The 21,662-nt window shown below is 47.3% G+C and overlaps 1 protein-coding gene across 1 annotated transcript in view; it reads right to left on the bottom strand.

The window, feature by feature from the left end:
- CACNA1B (calcium voltage-gated channel subunit alpha1 B) overlaps nucleotides 1-21,662 on the bottom strand; it is a 180,012-nt gene that overhangs the window by 13,990 nt on the left and 144,360 nt on the right. The window contains exons 36-42 of the mRNA XM_087707623.1: nucleotides 20,246-20,329; nucleotides 15,756-15,872; nucleotides 14,791-14,856; nucleotides 13,306-13,397; nucleotides 12,554-12,704; nucleotides 11,444-11,571; nucleotides 8,870-8,966 (exon numbers count right to left, since the gene is read on the bottom strand). Coding sequence (XP_087563749.1) covers nucleotides 8,870-8,966; nucleotides 11,444-11,571; nucleotides 12,554-12,704; nucleotides 13,306-13,397; nucleotides 14,791-14,856; nucleotides 15,756-15,872; nucleotides 20,246-20,329 — 735 coding nt within the window. The remainder of the gene's footprint in view (nucleotides 1-8,869; nucleotides 8,967-11,443; nucleotides 11,572-12,553; nucleotides 12,705-13,305; nucleotides 13,398-14,790; nucleotides 14,857-15,755; nucleotides 15,873-20,245; nucleotides 20,330-21,662) is intronic.

Genomic DNA, 21,662 nt, shown 5'->3' with positions numbered 1-21,662 from the left:
GAGGGAAGGAAGGAAGATGGGAGGGAGGGAAGGAAGGAAGATGGAATGGAGGGAGCGAAGGAAGGAAGATGAGAGGGAGGGCACGAAGGAAGGAAGGAGGGAAGATGCGAGGAAGGAAGATGGAATGGAGGGAGGGAAGGAAGGAAGATGGGAGGGAGGGAAGGAGGGAAGGAAGATGGAATGGAGGGAGGGAAGGGGGAAAGATGGGAGGGAAGGAAGACGGAATGGAGGGAGGGAAGAAAGGAAGATGGGAGGGAGGGAAAGAAGGAATATGGGAGGGAGGGAAGGAATGAAGATGGAATGGAGGGAGGGAAGGAAGGAAGATGGGAGGGAGGGAAGGAAGGAAGATGGGAGGGAGGGAAGGAAGGAAGATGGGAGGGAGGGAAAGAAGGAAGATGGGAGGGAAGGAAGATGGAATGGAGGGAGGGAAGGAAGGAAGATGGGAGAGGGCACGAAAATGAAGGAGGGAAGATTGGAGGAAGGGAAGGAGGGAAGATTGGAGGAAGGGAAGGAAGGAAGATGGGAGGGAAGGAAGGAAGGAAGATGGAATGGAGGGAGGGAAGGAAGGAAGATGAGAGGGAGGGCACAAAGGAAGGAAGGAGGGAAGATGGGAGGAAGGAAGATGGGAGGAAGCGAGGGAAGGAAGAAAGATTGGAGGAAGGGAAGGAAGGAAGATGGGAGGAAAGGAAGAAAGATGGGAGGGAGGGAGGGAAGGAAGGAAGGAAGATGAGAGGGAGGGAAAGAAGGAAGATGGGTGGGAGGGAAGGAGGGAAGATGGGAGGAAGCGAGGGAAGGAAGGAAGATGGGAGGGAGGGAAAGAAGGAAGATGGGTGGGAGGGAAGGAGGGAAGATGGGAGGGAAGGAAGATGGAATGGAGGGAGGGAAGGAAGGAAGATGGGAGGGAGGGCACAAAAACGAAGGAGGGAAGATTGGAGGAAGGGAAGGAAGGAAAATGGGAGGAAGGGAAGGAAGGAAGATGGGAGGGAGGGCACAAAGGAAGGAAGGAGGGAAGATGGGAGGAAGGAAGATGGGAGGAAGCGAGGGAAGGAAGGAAGATTGGAGGAAGGGAAGGAAGGAAGATGGGAGGGAGGGCACGAAGGAAGGAAGGAGGGAGGATTGGAGGAAGGGAAGGAAGGAAGGGAAGGGAGGAAGGTTAAGGTTTCTTTGAGATAATGCTCTCCTGAGACATATCAGAATTACAGCTACAACACATGCACTTTGGACGATCTCATGCACAGTATCTCCATAGTTGGGATCATGCCAAGAAGGCAGCAATACAGACACACAGAAGGATGGATCAATTATAGCCCGGAAGAAGCATGTGGAGGAGAAACACCAGGTAGATGTCAGAAGGTCAATTGAGAGCAAAAGAGATGACAAGAACCATGGTTGGCAGAACCAGCTCTAGGAAACAAGGAAGCAACTGGATAGGGAGGACAATCACAACATCTTTCTATGATCTCCAGAAGACACGGACACAACAAATAAAGATGGGAGGGACGCAGAGATCACAAGAAGCCAGAAGGAACAGAAAGACAGAACACACACTCTCTCTCTCCTAAAGCTGGTTGATGTCTTCAGAGAAGCAACAGTGGTCTGTGCTTCAAGTCACCTGCTCCATGAGAAGGAAGTCTTCTACATCCAGATCAGGGCATGGATGAGAAAGCTATCCAGCTGCTCAAGCAACATCTTTTTTTGTAGAACTTCCTGGCAGAGTGTCTAAGATAGCAAGGGATGTACGCCTATCAGGTCAAGAATCCAGACCTTCAGCTCCAAGGAAACGGAGAGAAGTGAGGCTCTCTCAGCCTTTAAAGGACATGGCTCACATTTGTCCTGTTCTTCAAAGGCGAATCACTCCTCTACTTTACAATCAGAGGTGATATTCAGCCGGTTCAGACCGGTTCGGGCAAACCGGTAGCGGAAATTTTGAGTAGTTCGGAGAACCGGGAAATGCCACCTCTGGTTGGCCCCAGTCGCCCCCTGGCCTATTGTCAGGTCTGCAGCCCTCTTTTCTTTTGAATCTTTGGTCTGCCACACTTTTTATTATTCTACTATTTTCTATTGTGGAAAAATGGGAGGGGGATCGTATGGAGTTAGATGATATGTAGCCATAACAAAATTCTTTCTAGAAAGCCAAGGTTATCCTTTGTCTTTGCACCTCTGCACCTGACCATAACTGGATGGGTGGAATTCATAGAATTGGTACGAAAAGAATCCCACCACTGTTTGCAATACTTTTAAGCAGCCACCTCAGTCCATGGTGAGGATGGACAATGAAGTCTTACTAGCAACTAGTTCAGAGTTCATGTCCCAATTGCAAATTAACCTCTTAACCTTCTCAAAAAGAAGTTCCTTTTTTTATATATTCCCATGCACCCTGGCACCGAAAACAGTGGTGGGATTGAACATTTTTTTTACTACCGGTTCTGTGGGTGTGGCTTGGTGGGCACGGCATGGCTTGGTGGGTGTGGCAGGGGAAGGATACTGCAAAATCCCCATTCCGTCTCCTCTCAAGGGAAAGGTTATTGCAAAAACCCCATTCCCTCCACACTCCAGGGGAAGGACACTGCAAAATCTCCATTCCCTCTCCTCTCAAGGGAAAGGTTATTGCAAAAACCCCATTCCCTCCCCACTCCAGGGGAAGGACACTGCAAAATCTCCATTCCCTCCCCACTAGCCTGTTTTCCAGCTCCATTCTCCTCTGGAGGGCAACAAAAGAAGACCCAGCTGATTTAGCTGGGACTCAAGAGGCAGCGAATAGATTGAGGGCGGGGCCAGCCAGAGGTGGTATTTGCCGGTTCTCCAAACTACTCAAAATTTCCGCTACCAGTTCACCAGAACCTGTCAGAACTGGCTGAATACCACCTCTGACCAAAAACCCAAAATGTGGATTCGCCCTCTCCTAGAAGCAGACAAAAAGGATTGAAGGAAATTGGAAAAAAAGGATTGAGAGAGTTTTTTTTTTTAAAAAAAACAAGCACGAAGAGAATGATGGTCCAGATGGAACAGTTTAAAACTGGAACAGGGGTATCCAAATCGAATGACTGAGGAACTGTAATTCTAACCCGAACGAGAAGTGGATGTACCACAAGATATTCTCCCCGGAGAAGATGGTTTACATTTGATCTTCTCCAACCGCTTATTGCGACAATTCCATGCAGCCTATAAATAAATGGAAAAACTCTATGCCAAAGGGTCTTATTAGGATGCTTTACAGGTGGAATTGGACAACTCGCTGCAGCCAACTTCTCACCATCAACCTGACACCGCCAATTTTGCCCCGGATTCACAACTCGCTGCAGAACATTTAAAATAATTTTCAAAATACTGTATTTTTCGGAGTATAAGACGCACCTTAGTTTTTTGGGAGGAAAATAGGGCGGGAGGGGGAGAGATTCTGCCTACCAAGTATTCATCTAGCTAAAATCTTTAGTCTGGTCAGCTTCAGCACATAAGTTTGCTGGTTTGGAGTGTGCGTGCACTTTTTATTCCCTGGTTGGGGATGAAAATAGCTTCTAAAGCACAGCTGATTGTTGGAGGGAGCAGCAATAAGGAAAGCAGGCAAAGCATGGAAGATCACTTCACTCGCTAGTGCCTCATTAGGACTGGAAAACAGCTTCTGAAACACAGCTGATCGTTGGAGGGAGCAGCACTGAGAAAAGCAGGCAAAGTACGGAAGATCGCTTCACTCGCTAGTGCCTCATTAGGACTGGAAATCAGCTTCTGAAACACAGCTGATCATTGGAGGGAGCAGCAATAAGAAAAGCAGGCAAAGCACGGAAGATTGCTTTACTCGCTAGCGCCTCATTAGGACTGGAAAACAGCTTCTAAAACACAGCTGATTATTGGAGGGAGCAGCAATAAGAAAAGCAGGCAAAGCACGGAAGATTGCTTTACTCACTAGCGCCTCATTAAGACTGGAAAACAGCTTCTAAAACACAGCTGATATTTGGAGGGAGCAGCAATAAGAAAAGCAGGCAAAGCACGGAAGATTGCTTTAATTGCTAGCGCCTCATTAGGGATGGAAAAAAAGCTTTGAAAAAGCAGCATTCAGAGTATAAGACACATCCAATTTTGTCAGCCCCTTTAGGGTGTGTGTCTTATACTCTGAAAAATACGGTGTATTTTTGTCATTCACATTTCCTTCTGTCCTGCCTTTGGCATTCTTTCTTTCATGATTCTAGTCCCCTGTTTCTTGGATATTCAACTCAACACAGCGAGTTGTCCCATGGAGCATTGGCGGCAGCGAGTCGGCCACGTTGGCTGTGGCGAGTTGTCGTAGACCCGCTATAGGGGCAGTTATGTATGTGCAAATAAGGGTTTCTTTCGTTTCCCCACCACCACCTTGAAATAGGTGAAAATATTCACTGAAATAGGTGAGAGTAATTCCTAGTTTTTTGAAGAGAGTTGTACGGGTGTGGCATTCTGAGGTATGTGTGTTCTCTTTTCAACCTCGTGAAAGGAGAATCCAATGAGGGCAACCATTTATTTGTTTTCCATTGGAGACTTGGAAGTCAGTTAACAGTAACAGAGCTGGAAGGGACCTTGGAGGTCATCTACTCCAGCTCCCTGCTCACGCAGGAGACCTATACTAGGGATTCGAACCACCAAACTGCCGAGAGTTGGACACCCCTGGACCAGAGGAGAAAAGAGTTCTGCAGAAGCCACGAGTGCCACGAAGGAAGGAGGGCGTGAAGCTTAGAACGAAACACAGACATCTGACGGGGCAAATCTAACCTTATAGGCAATACGAGCGGGACAGTTCTTCCCGAGGCCAAGTGGTGGCGACATGTGCCTCAGCATCTCGTACATGTCGGTGTAACTGATCCGCCCACTTGGAACCAGAAGAGGGAGACAGACAGACAGACGGGGAAGGTAAGACAACACAAGAGAGAAGCACCAGCCACAAACAATGGGGAGAAAAATAATAAGGGGAAAGCAAAGGAGACAAAAGAATTCTTAGGTTAATTAGTGCGTTGGAAGACTGGTTTCCGGGGAAGGTAACAAAAACGAAGGAGGAGCTTCTCCCAGTCCATCTCTTTTGGGTTTCTCCTGCCATCTGCTCTCAAAAGATTTGAGATCTCTCTTTTATTTAAATTTAAATTGGAAAGAAACAGATCAGGCCGTACGAAAGGAAGAGAGGCGGTGTGGAATCCTTAGGGAAGGTGTGTGTGTGTGGGAAAAAGAAATCGTAGCCCCTTTTGGAAAAAGGCAGCACTCGATTTCGAACGGGGGGGGGGAGGTGTTGTTTTCGTGTAAGGGAAGTGGTAAGTGCTCCTCTGGAGGAGAGGGGAAAGGAAGCATTATGGGATGGTCAGCCGGGGTTTGAAGGAAAATGTTGGTTCAAGTCCTTGGCATTTTCTGAGCTTGGGTGCTTTCTTGCAGATGTTTCATTGCCCAAGGAGGTAACATCATCAGTGATCTTCCTTCCTTCCTTCCTTCCTTCCTTCCTTCCTTCCTTCCTTCCTTCCTCCTTCCTTCCTCCCTCCCTCCCTCCTTCCTTCCTTCCTTCCCCCCTTCCTTCCTTCCTTCCTTCCTTCCTTCCCCCCTTCCTTCCTTCCTTCCTTCCTTCCCCCCTTCCTTCTTTCCTTCCTTGTATTCCTCGAAAGCTGGCCGAGGATGACCCTGAGAAAGTTCTCGGGTACAATAAAATCTTCACTCCTGCGGATTGGCTGAGTCCATATTGGGCTGTCAGGAAGGGTTTCTAATTCCTTTCATTCTAACTGTATTGCCTGAGGGCCCTCAGAGCCTGCTGTGATCAGGTCCTGCTATCACTCCTGTTCAATAAAAGGTTCCTTTTCAAATGCCAAGTTTCAAGAGTTTTTACTTTCAGTGATCTTCCTTCCTTCCTTCCTTCCTTCCCTCCCTCCCTCCCTCCCTCCCTCCCTTCCTTCCATGTCCTTAGTGCTCTCTGAGCTTGGATGCTTTCTTGCAGATGTTTCATTGCCAAACAAGGTAACATCATCAATGATCTTCCTTCCTTCCTTCCTTCCTTCCTTCCTTCCTTCCTTCCTTCCTTCCTTCCTTCCTTCCTTCCTTCCTTCCTTCCTTCTTCTGAGAACACAATTCCCTTCCCATCACCTTTACAGCAATTGGACCAGGGTAAAACACCTGCTTTCTCAATGACTGAAGATTTAATGGATTTATTTTGTACTCTTTTTTTAAAAAAAAAAAGTTCTTATCCTTCTTCAATAATTTAGCCCCTATTTTGCTACAACATTCTCTAAAAGCTCTCTTTAGCTCTTAAAGCCTAGTTGAGAATTCCAGATTACATTGGACCGTTTTCTGGCCTTTTAAAACCAAAAAGCAAGCTGTAGCTTCGAACTAAATCTACATTTTTAGCATCTCACTGTAGGACAAAATAACGGAGAATCGTTTTTTCCTGGAATTGGGCTGGGGGGAAAGAGTGGCCGGTTAGAACAGAGCAGAGTCGGGAGGGACCTTGGAGGTCTTCTAGTCCAACCCTCTGCTCAAGCAGGAGATCCTATACTATTTCAGACAAATGGCTATCCAATCTCTTCTTTTAAAACTCCAACAATGGAGCACCCACAACTTCTGGAGGCAAGTCGTTCCAATGATTAATGGTTCTCACTGTCAGGAAATTTCTCCTTAGTTCTAGGTTGCTACTCTCCTTGATTAGTTTCCACCCATTGCTTCTTCTCCTATCTTCAGGGGCTTTGGAGAACAGCTTGACCCCTGTCAGATCGATGAATCTGCCATTCTTTAGGGGAAGGAGGAGGACCTCTGCTTACATTTATACTTTATTCTTTTCTCCCCTGTGTATCCTGTAACCTTTAGTCTATTGATTTATAAACTTCAGCCTGGCTTTTGGGGAATGTAAGGGGAGGGAGAGCCCCGTGGGTTGCATCCCTCAAAAGCTGGCCGAGGATGACCCTTAGACAGTTCTTTGGTACAATAACATCTTCACTCCTGCGGATTGGCTGAATCCACATTGGGCTGTCAGGAGGGGTTTCTAATTCCTTTCATTCTAACTGTATTGCCTGAGGGCCCTCAGAGCCTGCTGTGATCAGGTCCTGCTATCACTCCTGTTCAATAAAAGGTCCCTTTTGAAATGCCAAGTTTCAAGAGTTTTTACTTTCTTGGATAAGGAGGAGAAGCCTGGCCTTGCAACCCCCCCCTCTTCTTTGTGGCAGCCCCTCAAATATTGGAAGACTGATATCATGTCAGCCCAAGTCAGAGGTGGGTTCCTACCAATTCGCACCAGTTCGGTAGAACCGGTTCGTCAAATCTACCGAACCGGTTAGAAGAGGTTCCACCAGAAAGCAGGCCACACTTACAGAAGAGGTTCCAAAATTTTTTGAAACCCACCACTGACACAGACAGACAGATAGACAGACAGACTCACACAGAGAAAGAGCAAGAAAAAGAAAGGAAGAAAGAAATAAATAAAAAAAGAAAAAAAGAAAGAAAAAGTGAGAGAGATGAAAGAAAAAAAGGAAAAAGGGACAGAGAGACAAAAGGAAGGAGAGAGAGAGGGAGAGAGAGAGGGAGAGAGAGAAAAAACACATGGCCGGCAAGCCACTCCCACGAGATCACATGGCCGGCAAGCCACTCCCACAAAGGAGGCCACACCCACAGAGTAGGTTCAAAAAAAAATTTGAAACCCACCACTGGCCCAAATCCTTCCAAGTAGACAGACACACCCAATTCCTGCTACTGTTCTTCACACTTTTTAGCCAACAGCCTGTTATTTTTATTTTAATCATCAGTGCAGAGAAGAGCAACCAAGATGACCAGGGGACTGGAGACTTAAACAGACGATGAACGGTTGCAGGAACTGGGCATGGCTGGTCTAGGGAAGAGAAGGACCAGGGGAGACAGGATAGCAATCTTCCAGTATTTGAGGGGCTGCCACAGAGAGAAGAAAGGGGGTCAAGCTGTTTTCCAAAGCACGTGAAGGCCAGAGAAGGAAGAATGGATGGAAACTGATCAAGGAGAGATTCAACCTGGAAATAAGGAAGGATTTTCTGACAGGGAGAACAATCAACCCATGGAACTGAAGTTGCCTTCGGAAGTTGTGGGAGCTTCATCACTGGAGGCTTTCAAGAAGAGACTGGACTGCCGTCTATCAGAAATGGTGTAGGGTCTCCTGCTTGGGCAGGGGGGGGGTTGGACTAGATGACCTACAAGGTCCCTTCCATCTCTGTGAATCTGAATCCAAGATGATCAAAGGCTTGGAGGCTAAAACATATGAAGAACAGTTGCAGGAACTGGGCCTGGCTAGTCTAGTGAGGAGAAGGACCAGGGGAGACAGGATAGAAATCTTCCAATATTTGAGGGGCTGCCACAGAGAGGAGGGAGGGGGCAAGCTATTCTCCAAAGCACCTGAAGGCCAGACAAGGAATAATGGATGGAAACTGAACCAGGAGAGATTCAACCTGGAAATAAGGAGGAATTTCCTGACAGGGAGAACAATCAACCCATGGAACAGAAGTTGCCTTCGGAAGTTGTGGGAGCTTCATCATTCTGTTCAATCTGCCTAGGAGCTGGGGCGAGGCCGGGCTAACCTAAAACTTCTCCCAATTCTGAGTTTAGAAGAAGGAAACCTTTTTAAAAACTGACAATCCCATAAGGCTTCCGTATCCAGGCAGGGAAGAATCCAGACTTGGGCAGAAGGGGGGAAAAAATGCAGCAGGCACATTGGGGTGGGAACAAGCTTTTCCATCATTTCTATGAACACAAACTGGTTAGTTTCATTCCAAGGATATTTCTATTTTTCTGATGGCTTTTGCAGTGCAGGTTCAAAAGACACCCATTCAGTTGCAAGGCAACCTCTCCTCCCCCCCTTCCCCCCTCCCAAATAAAAAAGGACTGGGATTTCCCCACCCCCCACCCCGAAATTTCAAACCTTGTATGCCACTCTAGGAGGGCACTGCTTTCCTAAGCCCAAGGGTGGAGCAATAGCTCGGAATAAATTGTACATGTCCTTATAATGTATCCGGCAACTGGAAAGAAAGCAGACATTTTTATAAGTCGCGACTCGACGGGGGGGAAAGAAAAGAGGCGATTAAAATTAAAACAAAAAGTCTGCTCCGGAACCTCTTGTCTCCATCCCACAATAACACGACCAGGAGAAGAAAAACTGGAGGAGAAAGATGACGTTACAGAACCCAGGAGTTAGAAAATTACTCTCGGCTGAAGTCCCATAAAAGTAATTTGTTAGTTGCTGTAAGCAGGAGATGAATCAATGACAACAACTTTAGAATAGAATAGAAGCTGGAAGGTGTTATAACCAAGGCTGCCCGAGAGCCTTGTCTCGACCAAAAAACCCTTTTATTAATTGACTGTGAATTCTGATCATTCACATCCAGCAAAGTCTTTCGAGGGAGGATTAACAGTCACAGACCTTATCTGTCTTGGAGAGCTGCCAAGCCGATATCTGCAAAACTTGGCAAGGAGTCTCGGAGAGTCAGGAACCAATTAAGCAAACTGATTGTCTCCTGCAAACTCCACTCCCCTTTCGCTCCTCTTTTATTCCCTCTGGGAGGGGCCATTCATCATCCACCTGTGGCCTTATTCCCGAGTCGACCCCTGTTCTTTAGCTGTTCCCTTCATCTGGAAACTCTGCGTATGCGCACACTGGGAACAGGCTCCAGATGTTCTTCTGCCTCATTGATGTCTGACTCTGAAGGCAGCTGATAACTGGCATACGGCTCTGGCCCCCTCTCTGCCTCCGACACAGAGCCCTCATCACAGCCTTCCCCAGACTCCAGGACTGGTCCATGTTCCTCCCCAACCTCCTCACTGTCTGAATCTGCTGCAGGCTCTGCTGGTCGCTGGCGGGTCACAACAGAAGGGACCTTGGAGGTCTTCTAATCCAGCCCCCAGCTCAAGCAGAAGAACCTATATGATTTCAGATAAGTGACTGTCTAGTCTCTGTTGGGCCCGCCAGATTTGGATGATGAGGAGGTTGGGGAGGAACCTGGGCCAGTTCTGGAGTCTGGGGAAGGCTCTGATGGATGCTCCGTGTTGGACGCAGAGATAGAGCGAGGCCCGTTCAACATTTCCTGGCCACTGGAGAGGCAACTGCCTTTGGTGGCTGAGGTAAGTCAGGAGGAAGAACAGCTGGTGCCTGTTCCAGATGGGCGTAGCGCGCAGCTGTTAGGAGAGGAGAACAATGGAGGACAAGGAGTCTACTCAGGAAGCAAAGCACATGTGGATGCTAAATGGCCCCTCCCTCCCTGGGGAATAAATAAGAAGGAAAGGGGAGTGGTTGTCGTAGGAGACAACAGTTCGTGTTTCTGAAGATTTTGCTCATGGTGTTTTGTGCATCAAAGACTGCTTGCCAGAACTTAATTTGCAGCTTTGCGGGCTGGGAGCTCACGGCTTTGTAATTATCGCAAGGAACTGATAAGATTTGTTACTGCAGTTAACTCTTTGAAAGACTATTGCCTGGATTTTTCAGTCTGTGAATGCCATTAATTCACAGGAGTTAAATAAAGAAGGGGTTTTTTTTCGTGAGGAGGAGTCTTGTTTTTACTAAGGCTGGGTCAAAACAGTCTCTTCTTCAAAACTAATAACTAGGTCCGACCACAATTGAACCCAGAATTTATGTTGCTATGTGAGACATTTGCAAAGGGAGTTTTGCCCCATTTTACAACCTTTCCTGCTGCTCTTGCTAAGTGAATCGGTGCAGTTGATAACTTAGCGACCCATCAGTTAAGTGAATCTGGCTTCCCCAATGGGCTTGGCTCGTCAGAAGGTCGCAAAAGGGGACTCACGTGACTTTGGAACGCAGCAAGTGTCGTAAGTATGAATCATTAGCCAAGTTTGATCGCAGGGAATGCTACAAAGGTGGCAAACTTTAAAAAAAACTTTCATAAGTCACTTTTCTTCCAGTGGCGTGGTAACTTTGAACGCTCACTATGTGAGCTGTCGTAACTCGAGGACTACCTGCAATCTGTTTCCCGCACATGCGCCAACCAATAAGTAGAACAGAAGACACGAAAACTAAGCCAACTTTTGTGGACCTCATTCATTTCACTGACTGTTGTTTTCCCTACGTTTTCTTTTTTGCCATGGTGGTGTAAACATCATTGTCCTTTTGAGTTCAGACTATGACTCTCTGGAATGCATGCACACTGGGAGAAAGCAGAGTGTTGTATGATTGGAAATAGGGATACTGGTCCAGCTTCCAAATCTTCATCACCCAAAATATTGATGGGTCTTGAACTTAGGTGATGTCTGAAACTTTTGATTATTTCTTTCTCCCAAACCAGCATTATTCTGGACAACATTGCACAGAAAATATTCATGCCTCCCATATATTAGCTTGAAGCCAGGTGAGGAAACCCAATGCAGCTGTCTTTAAGGACAGGCAGCTAATCTCTTTTTTCCCTTGGCTGATCTTCCCCCAATGTGAGAAGCAGCTCAGCCAATCCAATGCCACCTTCACGAAACCAGAAGTGGGTGACATACATACCAAGCAGCTGGGTCGTACTCTGCCCACACACGAATGAACTCGTCCAGATGATGAGGTCCGAGGATGGATGAATCTCGGGTCAGGTACTCAAAGTTGTCCATAATGACAGCCACAAATAGGTTCAACATCTGTAAAGGGAGGGTGGAAATGAAATCAGGGAAGGGAGGAGGAAAGAGATTAACTTTAATCCAAATTAATCCAACGCACCAGAGAGCAAGACAAGAACCAAAGGATGGAAACTCATCAAGGAGAGATGCAACCTGGAGTTAAGGAGAAAGTTCCTAACAGTCAGGACAATTAATCAGTGGAACAGAGGTTGCCTCCAGACGTTGTGAATGCTTCAACAGTAGAGGTTTTTAAGAAGATGTTGGGTAGCCATTTGTCTGAACTGGTGTAAGGTTTCCTGCTTGAGCAAGGGGTTAGACTAGAAGACCTCCAAGGTCCCTTCCAACTCTGTGATTCTAGGATTCGGTATGGGTCTCCTGCTTGAGCAGAGGGTTGGACTAGAAGACCTCTGAGGTCCCTCCCAACTCTGCTCTGATTCTTAACTTTTGTTGTTGCTATTGTTGATAAGTGAATTCCAAGTTTTCAGACAAATGGAGGAAGGCACAGACTGGAACAGTCTGGCACAGAAGGGTAAATTTTTGCAGTCAAAGGAAAACTATGCCTGAAAGAGACGGAACTCTCTTGAATACATTAAAGGTAAAAGGTAAAGGTTCCCCTTGCACATCTGTGCTAGTCGTTCCTGACTCTAGGGGGCGGTGCTCATCTCTGTTTCAAAGCCGAAGAGCCAGTGCTGTCCGAAGCCATCTCCGTGGCCATGTGGCCGGCATGACTCAACGCCAATGGCGGAGAGAACGCTGTTCCCTTCCCACCAAAGGTGGCTCCTATTTTTCTACTTGCATTTTTTACGTGCTTTCGAATTGCTAGGTTGGCAGAAGCTGGGACAAGCCACGGGAGCTCACTCCGTTACGTGGTGCTAGGGATTCGAACCGCCGACCTGCCGACCTTTCTGATCGGCAAGCTCAGCGTCTTCACCCCTGAGCCACCACATCCCTATTGGAATACGTTGGAGCATTGCAATGTTCAACGCAGAGAGAAAAGCCTCACCAGAAAGGAGCAGAGGAAGATGAAGGAGACGAAGTAGAAGTAAGCAAAGTCACTGCCGCATTCGTTTCGGCTGAGGTTGGAGTGCTCGTCGCAGGGCTGGTTGCTGAGACACGCAAGCATGATTTCATGCCAGGCTTCTCCAGTAGCACTCCTGGAATCAAACACAAGGAAAGGGATTGGAGGAATCAACTGGTCCAGAATGGGCTCAGTAGCTTAGATGTGCTGTGGCCTGTCGGCCACCGGGCCCCTCCAACAGCCAAATCAGAGGAAGAGGAGGCGTGGGAGTCAGGGTCAGCATCAGGGCAACCTCAGAGCTGGGTGGGGGGAATGGAGCTGGCAGAGAGAGAGAGGCCATCCGCCAGTCCTCAGATGGAGAGTCAACAACTCCCAGGTCTGGAGGTGTCTGATGAGGAAGAGGATGGGTCCAGTGCCTGACGCATGGATGAGCGGAAGGCAGAGGAGAGGAGAGCAGTGGAAATCTATGGGCCAGTCCTTGGGGCGGAAAAGCCACCGCTGTTAGCGAAGCCCCACCCTAGCTCTGGGGATAAAAGGCAGGGGGCGGAGATGAATAGATGTGGCAGAGGAGAGGAGAGCAGTGGAAATCTATGGGCCGGGCCTTGGGACGGAAGAGCCACTGCTGCTAGCAAAGCCCCACCCTATCTCTGGGGATAAAAGGCAGGGGGCGGAGATGGAATAGCTGGGGCAGACATAAACACGGGCCAAGAAGGAATATTTCTTCAGGAATGACTCACCGAAAAAGCAGCATTAGCGCTTGCAGAAAGGTTTGGAAGTTATTGTGGCGATTAATGGCGCTGTCATCATCCAGGGCAATGTTTCCAAAGACCTGGGGGGGCAAGGGGAGAGGAGGAGGAGAGAGAGGGGGAAAGAAAGAAAGAAAGGAAGGAAGGAAGGAAGGAAGGAAGGAAGGAAGGAAGGAAGAAGAGGACATTGTAAAGAGTTGAACGCTTCGGCGTAAGGCCCAGCATGACAAACAGCAGATACGGCATTTAGCTAAGGTACCATTGGAGATGATGAGTTTCATCACCCTTAGATACTCCAGGTGGCCCTGGCTTGGAGACAGGAGACGTAGACATGCCACTCAGATGTCTATGGAGATTCTCAGTCATCCAGGTCAGGGTTCTCCCCAAAGGGGGCTTTTTCAAGAGGCAACTGGACTTGCTCCGTTTTTCCTGGAAGATGTTTTGTTCTCGTCCAAGAAGCTCCTTCAGCTCAGGTAAAAATCCATCCCTAGTAGGTTGATAAGCGATGGAGGTATTGTACCCCAAATCAGAAGACCCCAATGGGCTCCTTTAGTTAACTAATCAAGGAGAGAAGCAACCTAGAACTAAGGAGAAACTTCCTAACAGTGAGGACAATTAACCAGTGGAACAGCTTGCCACCAGAAATTGTGGGGGCTCCATCACTAGAGGATTTTAAGAAGAGTCTACACAGTCACTTGTCTGAGATATTATATTTTCTCCTGCTTGAGCAGGGGGCTGGACTAGAAGACCTCCAAGGCCCCTTGCAGCTTATTCTATTCTATTCTATTCTAATTTTCTCCTATTCTATTCTATTCTAGTCGTAATAATTTTCTCCTAATCTATTCTATTCTATTCTAATTTTCTCCTAATCTATTTTATTCTATTCTAGTCTAATTTTCTCTTATTCTATTCTATTCTATTCTATTCTAATTTTCTCCTAATCTATTCTATTCTATTCTAGTCTAATTTTCTCCTAATCTAATCTATTCTATTCTCTTCTAATTTTCTTCTATTCTATTCTATTCCATTCTATTCCTATTCTAGTCTATTTTCTTCTATTCTATTCTATTCTATTCTATTCTATTCTATTCTAATTTTCTCCTATTCTATTCTAATTCTCTTCTCTTCTCTACTATACTATACTATTCTATTCTAATTCTATTCTATTCTATTCTATTCTAATTTTCTCCTAATCTATCCTATCCTATCCTATCCTATCCTATTTCAGAACTGCCTGCATTGAGCAGAGACCACTTCACCCGTAGCATTTTATATACCACAACATGCAGATGCTACATGAGATGGAGCCTGGCCACGTTTCGGGATGAGTTCCCTCCGAGCCTTTCCACGGGGAAGATGGATTGGCAAAGGAATGCGGTTTCCCCACCCGTCGCTCAACCTATCCTGGCCGTCTGGTGAGAGCAGGCCCTGACCGCCGCTTAAAACAGATCCGGTTAACCCCTAGGAGATTTCTACCTGCATGCCGATGATGGCATAGATGAAAAACAGCATGGCAATGAGGAGGCACACGTATGGCAAGGCCTGGAGGAAAGGGAATAAAAAAGTCAGGCCGTTAGACTCGCCCCGCAGAGCCCAGGATATCACTGCACAACGGCACATTCCAGAGCGCATCAGTGTGCAGGTCGTCCTTGGGTTAAGGCCGCAATTGGGCCCCGGATTCCTGTCGCTAAGCAAGACATTTGTTAAATGAGTCCTCTTGCCCCATTCCATGGTTTTGTTAAGTGAATCCCTGCCATTATTAGCCACACAATTGTTAAGTGAATCTGCCTTCCCCATTGTCTTGGCAAAAAGGGACACTGTGATTGTCATCAATATGAGTCAATTTCCGAGTCTCTGAATTTTGATCACGTGACCACGGGGAGGCTGCAACGGTCATAAGTGGGAAAAACGGTCATAAGTCACTATTTTCAGTGCCCTCCTAAGTCCCCTTTTCTCCGTGATGATGTAACTTCCAACGGTCATTAAACAAATGGTTCTAAACAGAGGACCTCCTGTACGTCTTTGTGATTTTTTTTTTAAAGTCCTTGTGTTGGTTTCTGTCCTGCTTTGCTCCTGCTTAAGCGATCGGGCTTTTAAAAATTAAAATTAAAATCCAGAAGCCGATCGAAATTGGCCACGCTCCAGTGGTGAAATGCATTTTTTTTAAACTACCGGTTCTGTGGGTGTGACTTGGTGGGCGGGGTGCAGCTTGGTGGGCGTGGCTCGGCAGGCGTGGCAGGGGAAGGATACTGCAAAATCCCCATTCCCTCCCAATCAGCTGGGACTCGGGAGGCAGAGAATAGGTGGGGGCGGGGCCAGCCAGAGGTGGCATTTCCCAGTTCTCCAAACTACTCAAAATTTCCACTACCGGTTCTCCAGAACCGGTCAGAACCTGCTGAATTTCACCCCTGCCGCGCTCCCCCGCCATCCAAAGCCCTCACCTTGAAGGACTGGACAAAAGTCCACAGCAGAATCCGTATGGTGTAGCCCTGACGGAGAAGCTTGATCAGTCGGGCTGCCCGGAAGAGTCGGAGGAAGCTCAAGTTGATGAAATTATCCTGCGGAGAAAAGATAAATTTGCATCATTCAGACGCTCGGCGGAATTGGAAAGTGCAACCCACCCCAAAAAGAAAGAGAGAGAGAGAGAGAGAGAGAGAGAGAGAGAGAGAGAGAGAGAGAGAGAGAGAGAGAGAGAGAGAGAGAGAGAGAGAGAGAGAGAGAGAGAGAGAGAGAGAATTACCAGCTTTGTGTTCTAAGCGGCAAGTTCGGCCACCAAAAAAGGTGGCCACTCTGCAGATATCCTCGAAGGGAACCCTGGTCGCCAAAGCTGCTACGGTGGCGGTGCTCCGTGTGGAGTCCACCGTGATTCCCTGAGGTGGAGGGAGACCCTTAGCCTCGTACGCTTTAATGGTTGCGGCCTTCAACCAGCAACCAACAATTGAGGGGGTGACCCTCGCTCCCAGCGGCACTGGTTGGAAGGAAACCAACAGCGCCTCTGACCTGCGTACGGACACCGTGCGCCGCAGATAGATGCAGAGTCCGCGACGAACATCCAGTCTGTGCCAGAGACGTTCCCTGTCCCGAGAAGGGGCCAGGCAGAAGTCCAGCAGGATGACCTCCTGCATCCTGTGGTGTCAACCTTCGGACAACTCTCTCTAGAGGATAGAGCCCCCAGCTCAGAGGTGCTTCTGGCCGATGTTATGGCAATCAGAAACGCGGTGTTGAGCGTTGGGACTTGTAAAACTGACTGCGCGCAAAGGCTCAAAAGGGGAACCTATCAGTGCATGTGGGAAAATGGTGGGTGGCAGGAGGATGTAGGTTCACAGCTTTCTTCTTTGGAAAAGAAGATTATTGTGAGCGCCAGTCACTCCTCATGCGGAGCACTTGAGGAATTCTCCCTCTCTCCCCACGGACCCCTCCCCCTCAGCTACGGGGAAAGAGGGGGCTAAAAGGGGGTGAAAGAGGGAAGCCCTCTTTCCAAAGACATCGGAGGAGAGAGGGACCTTGTAGGTATAATCTAGCAGGCCAAAACGTTGCTTCCCACCACCCCACCATATTTTTAACACAGGCTTAACCGCATGGAAAGCTGGCCCATCCCCACCATCATGGTTAGATGAGAGTACAAAGCCTGATTCATTATCCGGTCATTGCTTTAAACAGTTGGGAGCGTCCGAAAAGCCAACCAAGCTGCATTCTGGAGGATGCCATCAAAACTCAAGGGATACAGCGCACGAGGCATGCAATCATGGCTGCCATTTTTGGCTGCCATTTTTGTTTTGGTTGCGGTTTGAAAGTAAAAAGGGCAGGAAAACAGCTGCAGCTTACAGTTGCTTGGGCCCACCCCACGCCATTGCAGCCCCCCCACTCTGGTTCTCAAACGAAGAGGGGGAAAAAGCAAGGGGTCAAATTAAGAGGCCCAACTAACCATTAAAAATACCACCGTAAGAAAAAACAGGGACAACGTCAAGCAACAAGCAGCCAATTATTTTCCCTCTGTTGATGCGGCAAGAGTCTCCCCCACCCCACCCCGAAAAAATCTCAAATTAAACAGAAGGAAAGCAAATGAAATGGAGAACAACAACAGCAAATCCTCAAAGCAGACGATTGAATTTTTTTTACACCCCCCCCCAAAAAAAAATTCAATGAAACCAACCGTGTCCTATAGATGTTTTCAGGGATGAATTGTGATTTGCAAAGATTTTTGAGTTTAGCATTATTATTGTTATTTTTTTTTTTAAAGAAGTATTTATTTTGGAGCAGGAGGCAGGAAAACAGACAGATGCAGGCATGACGATGGTTTTTTCATATATATTTTTTTGTTTTTGTGTGTTGATCGAATGGCATGATTCAGCAGGAAAAGGGAGCACACACAGACAAACACAGAACAGAGACAGAAAGAAGAGAAAAATGAGTCATCGGCTGTTAGCAAAGAACAGAAACACGAATGATCGCATTAGAGAGTGGGGGGAATAAAAATTAGAGGTTTATAAAAAGAAATGATTTTTTGCCCCCCTAATGATGACCAACCCCTGGAAAGAAACACAGTGAGATGAATTCTTTGCATTTCACATTGTAATGCAAATTCACGGACGTTTTTTTTGCAAGCAACTTGATTTGTCTTTTTTTTTTTTTAAATTCCCAGGCAAAGCTAAAAAAAAATGCCAGTTTCACAGTTTTGGGTTCAAAAGGTGAATTTAGCAACCCACTGCAGTCACTTTAAGGGTCGTGCAAGATGAATCAGTAATTAGCAATAACAGTAGTCCTTAGACTTATATCCCACTTCAGAGTGCTTTACAGCCCTCTCTAAGTGGTTTACAGAGTCAGCATATTTCCCCCAACAGTCTGGGTCCTCATTTTACCCACCTCGGAAGGACGGAAGGCTGAGTCAACCTTGAGCTGGTCAAGATCGAACTCCTGGTGATAGGCAGTGTCAGCCTGCAATATTGCATTCTAACCATTGTACCATACAGAAGGAAGGAAGGAAGGAAGAAAGGAAGGAAGGGGGGAAGGAAGGAAGGAGGGAGGGAGGAAGGAATAGCACTGAGACATATACCACTTCACAGTGCTTTACAGCCCTCTGCCCCCAAAAATCTGGGTCCTCATTTTACCGATCTCAGAAAGATGGCAGGCTGAGTCAATCTTGAGCCTGCTGAGATTCAAACTGCCAAATTGCAGGTACAGCTGGCAGTCAGCAGAAATAGCCTGCAGTACTGCACTCTGACCACTGCGCCACCCAAAAACTAAAACCCCCATAAACTCATAGATGTCACTCATATCGTGTGCATTTTTTTAAAAAAAATATCCCCGGTTTTTAATCCAGCCATTCAAATCTTACTCTTCCCAGCTGTCTGGATCTGATGATTAAACTTAACCATTGAAGGGGGGTGGGGGGGAAACTGGCATGGTTGTGTTTGCCTGCAGAAGTTAAAAAACAACAACAACAGCAACAACCCAACAACCACAGAGAGCAAGAAAGAGAAGAATTGGTAGCATTGGCCAAAGAAACCTGTACAGCTACAGAATCGAAGGAAAATGAAATTCGTTGATGTGTTTCCTTTACTCCATTGGTTCTGTTGATGGCTAAATGTCTCTTAGGTGTTAAAGAACTAGAGCCAAGCGGGGAAGGGGGAAAATATGGAGGAAGGCCCTCCTTCTGGATTTCAGGTTGGGGAAGAAAATGCCCCAACTTCTAGAACTTCCTTCAAGTGTAATAGGAGAGCAGGCAGAGTTGGGAGGCGGAGTTAAGCAGATCCTTAGCTTCGAGTCGTTGCGTTCCTACAAGCATTCCCAAGTCTAACTCCTGCTGAATTCCTTTGGTCCTTATCCGATGGCAATTTAAGTGTTGAACTTAAATCTTCTACTCTGCATGGTCATTTTTGTGTCTGGCAGCTCCTTTTGAATTGGAAGGGGACCCACAGCCAGGCAGTCCAAAAATCTGACACCAGGACGAAGGGATTAAAGCATGATAGCTATGGATTAGTAGCTGAGATGAAAGGGGGAATGAATTAATGTTGCTCCACAAATCGTCCTGTCCTCCATCATTTTAAGATTCTTTAGATTTCATTTTTATGGCATGTTGAACCTTATTTTACCATTAAGAAGGGCACTAGTCTTGCTGTTTTCCCCTTCTCGTGTCCATCAATGTCCCCTACAGACTCCTTGGCTGGACCCAAACTTTATTCCGTGTAGGAACCCTAACCCCTAGGGCGGTACCTATGCCAGTGAAAACGGAGCTCATGAGGACTCAGCGTGGTCCCTCGAGCTCAGTTTTCTCTGACAGAGGGTTGTGTTGTGGCCCGCCAGCAGCCAGTAGGGCTGGCAGCAGATTCGGACAGTGAGGAGGTTGGAGAGGAACCTGGGCCAGTCCTGGAGTCTGGGGAAGGCTCTCAGGAGGGCTCTGTGTCGGAGACAGAGACGGGCCCAGGGCCGTATGCCAGTTATCAGCTGCCTTCAGAGTCAGACATCAGTGAGGCAGAGGAACAGCTGGAGCCTGTTCCCACTGTGTCCATGTGCAGAGTGGCCATACAAAGGGAACAGCTAAAGAAGAGGGGTTGACTTGGGAGTAAGGCCACAGGTGGAGGATGAATGGCCCCTTCCAGAGGAAACAAAAGAGGAGCAAATGGGGAGTGGAGTTTGCAGGAGGCAATTAGTTCGCTTCATTGGTTCGTGACTCTCCGAGGCTCCTTGCCAAGTTTTGCAGATATCGGCCTGGCAGCTCTCCAAGCCAGATAAAGCCTGTGACTGTAAATCAAATCAAATCTTTTCATCACTTACCTGTCTCGATATTAGCCTTAGTGCCCCAGAAATTTACAATTCCCCAAGCGGTGTATCCAAAAGCTTTTTCTAGATTCCCTCCCTTTTTAAAACAAAGCAAAACAAAATGAAACATGGGTTTGCTAAAGAAAAAAACAAGCCTCCAACTGGTACTCACCGCAATCTCTGTGACTAAAATATCAGTAATACTTCCCAAGACTGTGACGAAATCAAAAATGTTCCAGGCATCACGAAAATAATTCTGTAAGAGAATAAAGGAATATTCTTCAGATCCCTGTCAAAGGTCTTGACCAAAAGGAAGCAACAATGGAATGATTCAGAATTCAGAAGGAGACCCGCTTGGAAGCAAGGTGGGACAGTGAGTCACTCCAACATCCAAGGAGGAATACGATAGGGTAGGGTAGGGTAGTGGGGTAGGGAAGGGAAGGGGTGGGTAGGGTAAGGTAGATAATAGAGTAGAGTAGAATAGAGAATTGTTGTGGCCCAGCAGGAGCCGTTGGAGCTGCCACCGGACTCCGACAGCGAGGGGCCCTATGAGTCGGCTCTGGAGGATGTGGAGGACCCTGGTCAGGGTTCCGACTCTGAGCAGGGCGCAGGGAGGCTGGTTGGCCACCAGGAGGTGCCTGAGCCTTGGACCAGTGGGGAGGAGACAAGGGAGAGTGATCCGGATGCCAGCAATGAGTTGTTCCTGGATGCCCGGCACTGAAGAGCTAATAGGCGTCAGGAACAGTTGCGCAGTTACAGGAGGTGATTGCACTCAGCTGGTGGTCATTAGGCTCCTCTCCAGACTATAAAAGGACTGCTTGTGCACACACACCTTTTGCAGAAGTCAACGCAGGAACTAATGTCAGAGAACATTATTGTGAGCTTGGCAGGCTGGATTGCTGCCACCACTTATCTGTGCTGGATTGCTGCCCAAGCTTGTCTGCGCCGGTTTGCTGCCAAGGACCTGTCTGTCTGTTAATTAAATGCCGTAACTTATTTTTGGCTCGGAGTGTGTTGGTGTGGGACGAGCGGGGTCAGCACAGAGAGTATAGTAGAATAGATAGAATACAGTAGAGCAGGGGTCAGCAACCTTAAACACTCAGAGAGCCATTTGGACCCGTTTCCCATACAAAAGAAAACTCTGGGAGCCACAAAACCCTTCCCGCGCCTGACTATTTCCTGAGCGGCCACAGAACTAGTGCATGTAGTTGAATTAAAAGTTCTATTTTCTTCTGAAACTTTTCTTTTCTTGGATTTATCCATGGTTGGCCGACCAGGGGTCGAAAAGCTCAACAAATCGCATACAAGTGGCTGTCGCACATTGGCGGTTGTGACGCATATTTTGAGCAACAGAGAGCCGCAGCAGAGGGACGAAAGAGCCACATGCGGCTCCAGACCTGAAGATTGCTGCCCTCTGCAGTAGAGAGTAGAATACAATAGACAACAGAATAGAGAATAGGGAATTGAGTAGAGAATAGAATAGAATATCAAATAGAGGAGAACAGAATAGAATATTTGGAAATGAGTATGGAAACTGAACATTTCAGTTCAATTTGGAAAGTGAGGACAACATAGATCTAGTGGATTGG

The sequence above is a fragment of the Thamnophis sirtalis genome, unplaced genomic scaffold, assembly GCF_051295495.1.
Source record: "Thamnophis sirtalis isolate CommonGarterSnake01/CBP01778 unplaced genomic scaffold, rThaSir2_p1.2 scaffold_2, whole genome shotgun sequence".
Lineage (NCBI taxonomy): Eukaryota > Metazoa > Chordata > Lepidosauria > Squamata > Natricidae > Thamnophis > Thamnophis sirtalis.
Note: the sequence above shows the minus strand (reverse complement) of the source record. Positions and strands in the feature narration are given on the sequence as shown.